At 49.1% G+C, this 15,094-nt stretch overlaps 1 protein-coding gene across 1 annotated transcript in view; it reads left to right on the top strand.

Annotated features, from left to right (window-relative positions):
• LOC119094178 (TBC1 domain family member 4) overlaps positions 1–15,094 on the top strand; it is a 101,127-nt gene that overhangs the window by 33,296 nt on the left and 52,737 nt on the right. The window contains exons 2-3 of the mRNA XM_037217253.1: positions 8,880–9,045; positions 13,482–13,673. Coding sequence (XP_037073148.1) covers positions 8,926–9,045; positions 13,482–13,673 — 312 coding nt within the window. The 5' untranslated portion in view covers positions 8,880–8,925. The remainder of the gene's footprint in view (positions 1–8,879; positions 9,046–13,481; positions 13,674–15,094) is intronic.

The following is a 15,094-nucleotide window of genomic DNA, read 5'->3' as shown; positions in this document are numbered from 1 at the left end:
ATCATAATTTGTCTTATGACAAAACTCAATGCATTAAAACAGAAAATGGCCGACTCTCGTTACCAATCATGTGTTGAAAACAGGTGAGGTAAGCAATTACTTGGTCCACAGGAGACTTAACGGCTTCTTCCTGCTCCCCCAAACACAAACATTCAGTACCTTTTACATGGTCTGTTGGCAGACAGAGTCATCCGACTCACCCCCTAAATATAAATATCAATCATGCCCACCAACCTTCGAGATTAAAATGCGAAACAAGGTGCGCATGATAAACATCTCCGCAGGGCAGAATTTCGCCACCAAACACTTCTGTTTTAGCTGCGTCAGGTCTGTCCCAAGGCTCAATATGGCAGCATATTCTAACGCTGCCATAAAGAGACTGCATTAGGCAAGGCTATTTTTAGCCTTGCCAGGTAGCATGGTAAGCCAGAAACTCGAAAAGCTTGCACTTATCCTTATTGAGCACCGCCATGAACCAAGAAAACGGTTAACCGGAGGTCTAAGAGGGCAAAAATGGTGGTAAAAATAAGTTCCATGCTTCAAATTGTCTCCTTCATTCCCCGTGAATTGTTCACGCTTGGGTGCATATCAAACATGTTTGGGCGACTGGCGAATTTATCCAATTTATGTATGAAATACGTACAAGCTTGCAGTTGGAGCTTCTTGCAGAGAAGTTTGTCAACATTTTAAGCAGCAGATGGTACCTCTAAAGGCAATCGAAAAGGAAGGAAGAATAAAGTCGTATCGCACTGGGATGATACCAAGAAAAACGAAAGTAGCTAAATAAACATAAATACTGGTACTTTTCTTTTTTCTCCTGCTGTTTTTTTCTCTCCTGCATTTCGGGAGCGATGCAATTTAGTAGTTAAGTTTCCTTGGGAAAAAAGAAGTACGTTGAGTAAAATTATCCACCAGGCCTTGCTGGTGTTTGCACCAGCCTCTGCTTTCGTGGCGTGGTGGTGAGACCAAAAATAGGGGATGCGTGAAAACCTTGCCTTTGGCGCACAGCTTGTGATGCATTTTGTAAACAAACCAAACTCAATGTGTGCAAGCGGCTGGGGTCGCTCGAGTTCTTGGGCTTGGAGGTACCTGGTGCCCTTGCTCTGTGGATACATAGACATGATTCAGATGTAGGTGAGGCAGGACATAACCATATATATACAATATGTAAATACAATATAAATGCAATATAAATATATAAATATCATATAAAAACAATAGGTGTCCAGGTTCTGTGGAGCCTCGCTTATGCTTGGTGGTTTCAAGTCAGCTCGGCTTTGGATGACATCTGAAAACCTCAAAAAGGGAAACAGGGGTTTGGCATGTGCGATTAGACAATGTCAGGCAGGAATGAAAAGTTCACATAAAATATGGGGAAAAGGAGTGGCAAATTCCTCCTCATAGGGTGCTGCTTTACACCCAAAGTCGGCAATTCTAGGACACTGGGTATGCCTTCCCCTGCCGACCTCAACCAAAACCGCTCGGCGTCCATAGCGGTCCTACATATAACTACATGGCGCCGTACCATCTTGCTCTCTGGTAACGAGCTGCCTCGTTTATGCCTATGTTAAAACAGTACTGATACTCTGCTTCGGCTTCAGGGTGTTCGCAGGATCCCGGTAGTGTAGTGGTGAAGCGGCTGGTCTAGCAAACAAAGGTACGGGGACGATTCCCTGCGTTGCCTGCGCTCCCTGCCAGCGTTAGAGGCAGGCGACGCCACGTGGCCCCAGGAGCTGAGTGTCCCCTAAAGTCCTACTGACAATGACAATTTAAGTGCTGTGAAGATTAAATCTTTTGACTTCCTCACAGCTAAATGTTCTGAAGCTGACGCTATCATAACAGTGCTATTCGATCGTTGCTTTCTTAAATATCAGTCACCGACCATGCCACTTGCCATTGCTGCATTGAAATATCATTGTTACCCCGTCTACCAAGTACTCAGACTTCACGTGTTAAACTATAAATGTTGCTGTACCTAATGGTTTGCATCAGCATTGGTCTAAGATACCGATATATCCCAATATATAGCGCCTCTGCTGGAAATGGCGACAATACTGTTTGCTTTAAAATTGCAAGCCCGGGAAATTCACGTGAAATCTTGCTGTTTAGAATCGGGAAGATGTCCGCGATCGCTGTGCAGGTTTTTTGAGCATGGCATGCCACCCTGAGGTGTGGTATGATATTGATGATATATCATAGCAGCTTATTGGGAGTTCAGTGGTCTACATGCCAGACTCCATGCGCGTTTTGTCCAATTCCAAAAATCCACACAGTTTACCATGGAACTTAGCACATGCGGGACTTTTGCCCACATGCCACCCTGAGGTGTGGTATGATATTGATGATATATCGACAGATTGTGTGCCTTGTTGGTGTAAGATTGCAATTGGTATGCTTTGTATGGTAAACTTTCCGTTATAATCAACTACAATATGCGTGTTCATTACCCATATAGTTTTGAACTTGCTGTGTACGCACGACAGTGCCCGTAACGCCCTTATATGGTAGACGTTGAGAACGACTTCCAGATATCATTTGTTGCCACAAGATGTCTCGCTGCAATGATGCAGGCACCTCGATTCTGTCCCGATCTCATCTTGGAATCGTTACTGGCTCCCGGGACGGCCGCCAAGGAAGCGGTGTCAGCGAACACCGATCGCATGACCTCGCCGATAATGTTACACCAATCTCGACACTAGCAGGGGCGGCGCAGCATGAGGCAGAATGCCAGTCGCTCCCCCTGCCGGCAGGCAGAGGAGCAACGCCTATATGAGGGGCATATGGACATTGTAAGCACGCGTATATTTCTGAAGTGCAGATCAAGGAGGCCTCTTCATCTGCGTTAGAGGGTAATTAATTGAACTCAGAAGGTCATTTTCTGCATCAAGAGGCCGCTTTCTGGGTCATGAGGCCTCATGCATGAATACGGTAGCACATGGATTGATTAGGAGGCCCAATGCTTTGCCTTGGAAGCCGCCCCTTGTCTAAGTTTGAACGTCCTCTTCGTGAATCGGAAGCCTTCTGTTTTGAGTAGGAAGCCGTCTCTGCATCAGGAGGCTCCACTTTTTGTTCCGTTAACCGATTCCCTTTGCGGGACAGCTTGAAGATCTCAAGTCTAGCTTTGCTCTATTGTTGACATTTATCCACTCGGATATGATGTTTGTAACAGTCTAATAAAGGAGCAGATGCCCTCGGTAACCCTCCCCCTGGAATACGATGCTGCCCAGGAGGCCCCCTGTGTGGGGGCCACAGTTTGTCTAGGTGGCCCCATGAAAACTCTGCCCCCCCCCCTGCCCAAAACCCGTGACGCCGCCCCTGGACACCAGCACAACGCGATTGCGAGTACATCTGTTGTGCTGTCGGCGACGCCGCTGCTCGTAGAGCGCCGTTCAACCGCGCTGTGATTACCTACGTGGTGCGTTTAGGACCGCAACGTTTGCAGGTTCTACGATTCAAGTGCGGGCCCAGCCCCCTGTCATCCCTGTGTATCGCTGTAGGCTCATTTGTGCTAAGTGCCAAATGCGTGGCGCGGAAGAGGCGAAATAATTTCACCAACATTGACTCGCATCGCTGCGTGTTGTTTGCTTTTGCTCAGATCTTGTTATTTATGTTTTGTGGGGGATTAAGGCGGAGACTCTTGTATTTAATTGTGATGTGTTTTAAGCTTTTGTGTATTAGGCACGAAAGCTAAAGAAATGTGTTGTGCACGATGCTGATTGTGTGTATGGTAGCTATATGCAAACCCGTTGGTTATGTCAAAGGCGCAGGTTTGTCTATTTCACTTATTCTAGTGTAAGGTGGCATTGGGCCGCCAGTTGCAGCGAGTTGTGAGTGCCTTGCATACTGTCTTGTGCTGTGCTTGTGTTTGCGTGTGTGTTGTGTTTTTATGGCTGCATTTGCAAAGACGTGCATGAACCTGGTGGTACAAAATACGCCATATTATTGTTATTATATTGTAAAGCTGATACATCTCTTCAATTAATCCTAACACTGCTCAGATAACTAGCCCCTGTTTTAGATCTTTTGTGGAAAGCATTTGGAGGCATGACATGTTAGCCTGACATAAAGGACAGCTAGCAAACCTTATAATGCTGCGGATATATATGAATAGGGTTGAGTTGCGATCCTATCAGATTACACGCCATGGTTGTTGAGGGCTGAATGCATGTCACATCAATTTTTCATCATCACACCTTCTTTAGGTATGCAGGTGCTCATAAGCTGCATTATGTAGTGAAGACGAAATAATTTCCATGAAAGTGATCAAATGGAATTTTTGCAGCTGTTCCGTTACATGCTTTGAAGTCCAGGCTTAACAACTTGTTGTATGAGTCCAATTATTTCAGAGGCATCGGAAAGGCTAGTTCTTTCCTTGAAAGCTGATGATAACTTTAGCACTCAACTTTTTTTCCTTAGATCTGTCAGGGGCATGCAATGAAATTGTCAGAGACAAGTGCCCAAGAGGGAGGCATGGAAAGAGGGGCATCTGTAATCCTTACCGTGAGAAGAACTGTCAGAAGACTGTGTGGCTGTGCATGTATCTTGAACAAGTATCTGTGCCACAAACCACCAATAGTGAGAACTACGCATGCTGTATGAAAATGGGATGCTGTGACCAAGTCTTTTACTTATTCCCCATTGTTGTTATGTTTAGAATAGGGACATTGTGCGGCTGCTCTTGGTATTGAGGAAACCATGCTAAAATGTATTATTCATGCATAAGTGAAGGTGATCTGTGCACTGGGCACTGTCTAGTTGTTTGTTTGAAAAAGTTTGCTTTCCTCCATTGCCAGCAAGTTGAGGCTTTTACCTCTTTGAAAATTATGAAAAATGCGTTTCAAACAAGACATGATCAGAGCGGTAGTTATTTACACAGCAGGTTGAAAGTCAACCTCCCTAGCCTGCCAATGGCTATTGGATGCCTTGCAAGGGTCAAAATAGGTTGTGACAAACAACATATTTTGATCTCTTCAGGCACTAAGATGACCCGGTGCAAGATTAAAAGTGATTTTATTGGATTCCTGGGGGATAAACAATCCGGAAACATGTATGACCTGACCAGCCTACTGCGTGTCATGTTGACCTTGTATGACCTCATCTTGGCGTCCTACCTACATCTTGAGTATGTGCTGCCAACGAACAATTTTAGCCGACGTTTAAGCTGCATATTGCGAGCAAAATGTATGCGAAAATATTTGAATCATGTGTCGCATGAACGCACCTAATTATCACGCCAACCTATGGAGTGACCTTGACCTGCTCCCATTGTGGCAACATGTCCGTAATCCAACACAGCATCCTCACTTAGCCAAAGAGCATATACTTGTTGAAGAAATGAAACGCCTGAATTGACCCAGCCACTGCAAACATGTAATGGGAATCTGCAGACCTTTGCTCTGACCTTGGCCTGTCATGCTGTCATGCCAGAATGTTTTTTAATGCTTGTTTCTTCAATATGCGCCCGTTTACTCTTTTGGTTTGCATATATAGGTAATTAATTCCCGAAAAAGCTTTGTGAGAGTTCTGTCTCCCGGTTTTCCAGCCCGAGGCGCTCGGCTGGGACGCCAGCCAATTAATGATTGACGGGCCTTGGAGGCGATGTTATAGCCTGTTCGGAGAAGGAATAGCCTCGTTATGATCCAACCAAAGATATTTAACGGCTTCCAGCCGTAGAACCGTTTTAAACAGCCAAACAAACTGCGATAGGCATGCATCCGCCGTTGACCATTACGTGCCGAGTGCACTGGTGATGTCATCAGTCGAAGTAGCGGAATTTGGCTGGACGGTTATACCTTCTGTTCTGCGAGCCGAGCTCAGCAGTTGTGCTTTCAATTACCTGAGTTTGCCGCGTGTTTTGCGCCGCTTCCGCGAAGAACGCGCCTGCTGGGTCAGCAGCCAATCAGAGTCGGCACAATTGCCCCAGCTTGGCAGCGATTGGTTGACGCCTCCAGTGTCCAATCGCTCAGGGGCGTGGTGTTTTGTTGTCCGAATAACCGCTCCTGTTCAGGGACGCGAATTTGGAACGAGGCTGGGTAAAGCACGATATGCTGTGGATGTGTTCCGCTTGCTAGGCCTCGAGCAGGACAGAGCAACAGTCATGCGATGGAATGTGCCAGATGTGTCAGGTGAAACCCTTGAACATTCAAATGCGGGTGGTGCCAAATGTTCATTAGTAATGTCTTCAAGGTTTGAAGAGTTCTATTGGCTTTAGCCCCCACCTGGGTGTCGGCGGTCGTAGCCATGAAAAGAAGTAGAACATAGCAACAGTCGACTTCTCCCCACTTCCTTGCTTCACCAGCCCGCTCAGCAGAACAACTTTTTGAGCCAGTCTTGTGTTTGGTGGTGTTCTATTGGAGTCATTTGCGATTCCAGCTTTGGGCATGGAGTGACAGTGGTTTCTGATTCTGGCTCCGACCAGAACAAGACAGGACTGATCGGCTGTCATTCCAGGTCATATATAGGTGGCGCATTTATGGAACGTATCGGCGATGTTTATTTCAGAGGCATGTTCACATTGTGGCCCCCGCGCACTTCCTTATAAAATTTATGACAAGCTTTTAACATGCGCGCGAATGAATGTTGACGCTAAAATTTGGGTCAGACACGTACAAGTAAATGGATCGAAAACAGGAAATGCTGCTTTCCACCATGCAACAAATTTGGCGCAGCGCACCGCGCTTAAACTGGGTCTTATTGAAAGCGGACTCGAGTTGTGTCCTTCCCCTCATCGAATCCTGCATACGCCCCTGGTTCAGTTCATAATGCACAGGGAGCTAGAATCGCTTTTGAACTAGGGTATGAGTGACAAATTCCATCGCAAAAAGACCGTGCGGGAGTGAAAAAATCAATCAAAAAAGATGGAGCTTATGAGCTCGTGACTGATGCTTCAGCAAAGACATCTGTTTCAAGTTGGCATGGACGTAATATCAGGAACCTGACAAAACTATTTTGTTTTTTAACATCTTAGGACATTAAAGTGAAACAGAATACCTTAAAGCATAGCAATTTCATGACAGTGTAATAAACAGTGTAATAATAAATGACATGACAGTGTAATAATAAAAATAAATATTTCATGACATAAAAATATTAACACCAATAATTTGATGCTGCACTTTGCACTTCCCTTCCACTGCACCTTTAACACAACACAAAGCAAAGGAATTCAATAACAAAATAACAACGGAAATTTCAACAAGCATAAAACACTAATACAAAAAAGCCTTAGACTCCTACACATCAGCCCATCATCAAGTCAAACACAGCAGACATATCTCTGGCGTCTGTTAAGGTGGGGTCAGGGAAAACAAACATTTTGTCACTGTTTCTTACAAAATACCAATGCTTATTTCCATGGAAGTAGCCAACTATGCCTAACCTAAAGAGGCCTTAGTTCATCTCATCCCGTCTAACCTGTTTGTATCACAGCAACAGTTGTGAGTTACTGATTCTTGCACGATTCCTTTCCACTTGCTATGCACTTAACCAACTCGACCCAACTTAGAGTAGCCCACATGTTGAACATCATCTCAAGTCACCTATCTGTTGAGAGCAGCACTTGTCATAAAAACATCATAAGGCTGATTTTTGGCTGACATTTTTATTGAGTTAATTTGTTTATGCTTGTTGACATCGGACAAAGTTTCAAGCACACAAATCAAAACACTTAAAATCACTTTGAGGAACTTATTTTGATTGCCATGGTTAACCTATGTCAAGGGCAATAATGCGTATGCTCCACAAAACAATCTCTCCCCTCTAAAGTAACATAACTTTTAGATGGCCATGCCAGTATTGCTGCTTGCTTTTTCAGCTGCATCAAAGGCATCTGTTTAAGCTTGTTCATTCATATTTAATGATGAAGTTTGAGATGTTTACTTCACATTTTGAATAGGATGGTTTGACTATTTGTTACGTACTGATGTGTGGCACGTGGCTCGTGCTGATTTTCTTGGTGTTGGACTGTTTGTGGTGGATTGCTGTTGCGTTCAGTTCATATTTCGGATCAGTATCGCTCGTTATCAGTATCGCTAATCATTCAGACGTGCAAATGAGTCGATTTCACGCTGACTGAGGCAAGATGTTGTTGCGTCTGTGATTGACCGTGACCGTACCGAAGTCAGAGACACCTGTCTGAGCACATGGCGCGTCACACGCTCCCGATGAGTCAGACCTTAAAACATACCCGATAGTCATCCGAGAACATTATGAAAAAATGGATTCTTCCGCTTAAGTATCGATTCGATCGATTTGGCGCCTCGCGCTCACAGACCTGAAATCGATCAATGTTCAAAATTTTTCTTCCCGCCCTGTGCTCCAAACCGAGCAAAAATGGGGAAAGGATTGGGGGAAAGGTGGTTAGATAGCATCTTTGGAACCAGAGGAAGTGGGTTGCTGAAGTTTAGACGGTGTATCACGCTGGAACACCCCAATGTCCGTCTCGGTGGCTCAGTTGGTTACAGCGGTTGTCTTCCGATCCACCAACCCGAGGCAGGGTGGGTTCGAGTCGCTTTAGGGCGCCGCTATTTGTCCTTGACAGGTATGGCCTGCGGTCTGTGGCAGCGATCGCGCTAAAGGTCAGTTGACGTCAGAGGGCAAGACGGACCGTGCCGAGCATTGCGGCACGTTAAGTTTTAGCCACTAAATTCTGCCGTTGCCTGGAATTGCGCGACTGGATGGTGGGGATCAGGGCTCACACAAGCACTGCCTAGCGTCAGCACTGATCCCAGAAATACATCCATTCAAAGGGTTCGGATCAAATTTATGAAAACAAATGTTGAGCACTTTGCCCCATGCATATTCAGGACGGCAAATAAGAAAGCGATGGCCGCAGGGGCGCATAGCAAGCCATTGGTGTGAACACCGTGTGCCTGTTCCAGGTGACTGGAGACGTCCGACCCGGGCTCCGCCACAGACGCGTCCGTCATGGAGAGCCAAAAATACTCGGCCTTATATATGGGCCACACGGTGGTGAGCAGCGGCTACAGCAAACACCTCATCCCGTGGGTCGTCAAGGAGGTTGTCAAGCAGGCCAGGTCCGAACAGGTATGTGGAGACGTGCGTGAGGGGACAGGAGGACATGCGGCATGTCGGCCATCCGGTGCGCCCAGCAGCCATGGAAATAAAGACGGCAGTCGGTGTCCGGACAGTGCGTTATGCGTGAAGAGGTATGTTGGATTTAAGGGGAGTGTTTCACATTTGAAGATGGTAAAGCAAGCATGATGTATGATGAAGCTAGCTCACTTATAAGTATTGGCATACTTTTTAATTGAAAAAGCCTGCTCTAAACAGCGCTTTGGTAATCGCTCTCAAGAACGCCAGATATGAACGCCCCGACACTTATATGTTATCTCAGCCTTGATCTCCGCATGATTTATGGAATGATAGGATTTAAATAACGTTATTATGACGTCATGAATGTCAAGGTGATTTTGAAGTGCTCTGCTTGATATACCTTTGCCCGCTTTCGCGCGTCTGTAGCTCAGAAACTAGAGGGGATTAGGTCTTAAGAGGTGCAAGATTGTAAACAGCTCCGACAGGTCTTCAAGATGACTATTCTTGTTCAAAACCCGATATAAATGTGGAACACCTCCTCCTTTAAGCTGCCGACGCCCACGCGACGAGGGCGTTGCGTGGTGCATGTGACGATCACCCTAGATCATGTCTGAAGGGTAACCGCGATGGACGAGTGCGGGCGGTCATACAGGCGCACAACGTCCGGGTGGACTTCCACCAGTGCCGCACAGTGGAGGCTACTGCTGAACTTAACTGCGCTTTGGCGGGCCGAAGGCCGTGTAGGGTCGGGATGACGCGCCTGCGGAAGCGCACACGCTGTGCTCGCACGCTGTCAGAAGGCCTGCGGGCCGCCGCGGTGGCGCTGGCGGTACCGGCGGTCAGACGGTCCGGTGGCGGCCGCTGGCTGTCAGAAGCACACATGCACGGACAACACTGCGCCCGGCTGTGGGGCTGGCAGCCTGCCAGCCGGCCAGCAGCTCCGCCCCTTCAAACCATTCGAGCCTGATAAATCGGCCATGAAAGTGGCGTCGGCTGAGCCGACCGGTAGGGGTGGTGCGCTGGGGCGAGCCTCATCCCGTCACCCCGGACGTTAGACACCAGCCCCGTCCGGGCGGCGCAGCCCGCCAAGACAGGCAGCCGCCACCCGGGCCTCCTGCTGTCACGTGCCTGGCACCATCAAGACACGGCCGTGACTGAAGCGCCCAGAGCTAATTGAAATGTAGCGATCGATGCTGCGGAGCAGCGCACGCCGGCCGCGAACACGGCGAGCGCGCGGTTGGTTAACGGTGGGCTTCACGGAGAGCTGAGAGAGATGCGGGCAGCAGTTGTCTGTATCAATGGCGTAACATCGTGCGGTAGGGCCGGACAGTGCTCCTATTTTCCCGGAAAACACTGTCTTGAAAAAGGCGACGCTTTCGCCGCTGCGGGGCATAACGCCGTCCCCTGGAAGGCAGGTGCCGCACATTAGCGCGCCAACCCCATTATTTCGCGTAGCGTCCGGAAGTCTTGGACCTGAATATTAGCCTAATTGCTCACAAAAATCATGCATCTTTGCCGTTCAGCTTTCTTTCGCCAAGTTTGTAAACTTTTGATACGTTTAGCATTGGCAGCGGAAGGACAAATACATACATGAATATGGGAAAGCGATCAACAAGGATGTTTGAAGCAGGAGGTAAGCATAACTTATGGGGCAGTGCCTCGGAACGTTTTTTTGGGGAGGGGGATGCGCCCAAAGTTCACCCAGCATGCTGCTGGAGACGTGGGTCAATATGAGTCATGGGGCTCAAAATTTCTGAGTCGGAACCCCACAGACCACAGCTGACGGGGCACCCTTGTCCGAGGCCGTGAAAGGCGAGCACAAACATTCCGTCACAGGGCTGAAAACGCCCGGATACATTTCGTCACGTGTTTGGGGACGCATTATTTCACGAGTGCATCTTTATAGATAAAGTCCGCTGCACAAAGGTCGGCCACGTTAGTGATACCTGCCTGCCGTCAAAGAACACAAAACGCTTTCTTTTTTTGGTGAGAGGCTGGTCATAAAATTGGCTAGCCGGCTAGCCGGCTAGCCGCAGGTGCTGGGTCGACTAGCTGCCCACCCGAAAGCCGGCTAGCCGCAGCCAACTTTGGTTTGCAGTGCTGCGTAGCGACGATATGACGTTATCTGTGTTAGGCATCTGCTCTGCGGGGACTACAGCGTTTGATGTAGCTACTTGCCCGAGTTTAAACGCGAGGAGTGGCGTAGGGGAGGAGCGGGAGGTGGAGCAAGACAAACACACCTGTGGTGCGTGTACGACACGTTAGTTGACACGGTCGATGACGTCTTGAATGGGGGGTATCGCCGCGGTGTGTATTCAGCAGTGGACACAATATGGGTACATTTCTCTGGTTACGTGTCGTCTTTTTTCTTCAGTCATTGAGATAAAAAAACGAAAACTTTATTTTGAAAGAATAAGTTCCGATTGCGTAGTATTTTGACAGTTGCTCAGCGCGTGTGGTGACGTCAGACTTAAATTCACGCCGCGGTGAATTATCCTCTTGCTGGCTTGCTGGACTGCTTTTTGTAGCGGCGCGGCGTCGTCGTTGCAAGCCGCCATCGCTGAAAATGCCACGCTCGGTATGGACTTGAATTACAACCACCCAATAATTTTGCCTTCCGGTTTTAGGAAATGGCGTGTTTCAGAACTAGTTCTCGTGTTGACCTGAACGTAGGAAGCCACATTCCTGGAACCAGGAACGTAGCCACCACACCTTTAATATAACTAGGCTCCATTTGTGTTCCGGCCACATTTTAAAGGTAAAAACACAAACACCGTCCAATCGTACACCAAAATTTCTGAGTCGGGACCCTACCGACCACAGCTGCCGGGACGCCCTTGCCCGAGGCCGCGAAATGCGAGCACAAACATTCCGATCTGGTATGTTTCTCATCAAGCGTTCGAAGGCCTGTGGCTGAGCACACAGCACATCCGATATGTTGCCAGCGTTCAGGTGGCCTGGCGTCCAGCCTGGCGCGGACCACCCCACCGCGCAGCAGACGCTGGCGATGGCCGTCTCGCGCCTCACATTAATGCACGGAGGCGGCCGACGTCTGGACTCGGGACGGCGAGCCGGCTCCATGTCGACACGGCTCGGCACGCGCTGTTTGAAGCAGTTGCACGTGAATTTGATGAACTCAGAGGTGCAAGGTCTAACCCCTGGTTAGGAGCGACGTGCACTGATCCCAGCTGACAGATGCCATGGCTCGCTTTTAGGCAATTGCTCAAGCCAGGTGATAAAGTTGGTAGGGTCTGCCGACACGTGCTCATTCGCCGGTGGCGCCATGGCCGATTCAGATCTCCCCATGTTATGGGCTGTGTTCGACCCCAGGTGGCAGCGCAGATGCTTTACGTCTCTCCTTTCGCAGTGCTATGGTCTGTGTTCGACCTCAGGTGGCTGCGCAGGTGCTTTACGTGTTCATTCACGTTCACCCTTTCATAGTGCCATGGACTGTGTTCGACCCCAGGTGGCAGCGGAGATGCTTTACGTCTCTCCTTTCACAGTGCTATGGGCTGTGTTCGACCTCAGGTGGCAGCGGAGATGCTTTACGTCTTTCTTTTCACAGTGCTATGGGCTGTGTTCGACCCCAGGTGGCAGCGGAGATGCTTTACGTCTCTCCTTTCTCAGTGCTATGGGCTAGGTTCGACCTGAGGCGGCAGCGCAGATGCTTCGCCTCTCCCTCCGTAGTGGTACGGTTTGTGTTCAGCTCCTGGCGACGCTGCGGCGGTTTACAATCACCGGTGGCCATGACTCGACTCCAGGTGACGCAGCCACCGTACCACATCCCCGTGCGTGACGTGAAGGCTGTGCTCGTATCCAGGTGACTTTCCAGGTCTCTAACGGCTCCCCGCGGGCAGCGTGGTGACCTGTGCTCGGCGCCCGATTGACGCCGCAGCTGTTGTACAGGCCTCCGTATGTACAGTGTGATGACGTCCCGTGTCGGGTGTCCAGGTGACGCCGCAACTGTTGTACATGCCTCCGCATGTACAGTGTGGTGACGTCCCGTGTCGGGTGTCCAGGTGACGCCGCAACTGTTGTACAGGCCTCCGTATGCACAGTGTGGTGACGTCCCGTGTCGGGTGTCCAGGTGACGCCGCAACTGTTGTATAGGCCTCCGTGTGTACAGTGTGGTGACGTCCCGTGTCGGGTGTCCAGGTGACGCCGCAACTGTTGTACAGGCCTCCGTGTGTACAGTGTGGTGACGTCCCGTGTCGGGTGTCCAGGTGACGCCGCAGCTGTTGTACAGGTCTCCGTATGTACAGTGTGGTGACGTCCCGTGTTGGGTGTCCAGGTGACGCTGCAACTGTTGTACATGGCTTCATGTGTACCGTGTAGTGACGTCTTTTGTTGGGTGTTCAAGTGACACTGCAACTGTTGTACAGGGCTCCATGTGTACAATGTAGTGACGTCCCGTGTTGTGTATCCAGGTGACGCTGCAGCTGTTCCACGGCTCGCTGGTGGTGGCCGCCTCCTCGAGCCGCGTGGTGGCCAGCCACCCGGTGCTCTCGCTCAGCCACTTCAGCCAGACGGTGGCCGACCCGCGCTGTTTTCTGTACTTCGTCAAGGGCTCGCACGGCTCACACTCCATGTACCTATACCAACTGCGCGACAAAGACATGGTAAGTGCACACCGCTTTCGCGCTTGTTGCGTGTACGCCTGAACGGGGATTCACGCTGCTGTCCTATTCTTTTTTGTGGCATAAGCCTCGCAGAAAACACATTCATGTGTTCCTGTGCTTTCTCGTAGATCAAATATGCATCAAAATTATAAACTTTTGGAAGCAACTTTGCTCAATATAAACTAAACGTAGACATCGGCATTCATGAGCATGAGCAAACTCCATATTAAGCGGCAAGTTTTTCTGTCACATGCGTGTCCATGAACAAGAAGACTACTCCGCTAAAATCGCGCGTAAACGGAGCTCAATAAAACAGGGAGAAAGGCCCGCTGAGAGGGTGGGCTCGCCTGAAATACTTCGCTAAAGGGATGCTGTGAGTTGGTACGCAGGACCATACGGTAACTTCAGCCGGGTGAGGCGCATTGGTTGCAGACGACACTCGCACATCCCAGGTCGGCCCAGCGTGCACGCATGCATGCACGCACGGACGCACGCACGCACGCACGCACGCACGCACGCACGCACGCACGCACGCACGCACGCACGCACGCACGCACGCATGCACGCACGCACGCAAGCACGTACGCACACACGCATACAGGCTTGCACACCTGTACGCTCGCTCGCTCGGATATTGCTAATGAGAAGATGCACTCCTTGTCACCCAACAACGGACATTGAGCTCATTTGTTCATTTTCAGGAAAGGTGCCGCTTACACACACAACTTTTTCCCAAAATATCTGCCTCCAGCCCCGCTCGGCCCAGCCAGCTTGGGATCCGGCCCGAAAAGCCCGCTGTGCTACAGTTCTGACCCGGCGTTAACCATCACTTATATTTACTCATATGGTGTGCATAAAATGCCATGTCAGTATCCGTAATCATTGCCAGTAAGAGTACTGTTGTTTAAGACCAGTGATCAAAGTGCCTGGACTGTGAAATTCATTTCGTGACAAATAGATCTCAAGCACTGTGATGCCAGCTTCCAATTATAAGTGATAAGGAAGAGGGTGGCATTTAAAATCGCCATCACGAAAATGTGCCGAGGATTTCACCCTTCTACCTGATCTCAGCAGACCGCATGCCAGATCTTCTACAATTGCATGCATCTACTGATGACCTTCCACCGACAAGAGCAAAAAGTGCTGAATGTTCCAAGTCATGGGAAGTCTTAGCAGTTCATCGCATTTCATACCAGCACAGACATCAAATTCCTCATAATCGTCGCAGTCGCAATACCATCATCACCCGAAGTCAAGAACCAGACGCAGACGCATATATGGTGTTTCCTGTCCTTGGGAGTGAATGGTGAATGCCTCATGCAATATCACAGAATAAATACACATGGAAGCTTTGAAATGACCCATTCCACTACCACATTCCCCCTTACCACTATCCATGTTCCATCACACAATCATTCGCT

Source organism: Pollicipes pollicipes, unplaced genomic scaffold, assembly GCF_011947565.3.
Source record: "Pollicipes pollicipes isolate AB1234 unplaced genomic scaffold, Ppol_2.1 Scaffold_4002;HRSCAF=4701_pilon_pilon_pilon, whole genome shotgun sequence".
NCBI classification, from domain to species: Eukaryota; Metazoa; Arthropoda; class Thecostraca; order Pollicipedomorpha; family Pollicipedidae; genus Pollicipes; species Pollicipes pollicipes.
Note: the sequence above shows the minus strand (reverse complement) of the source record. Positions and strands in the feature narration are given on the sequence as shown.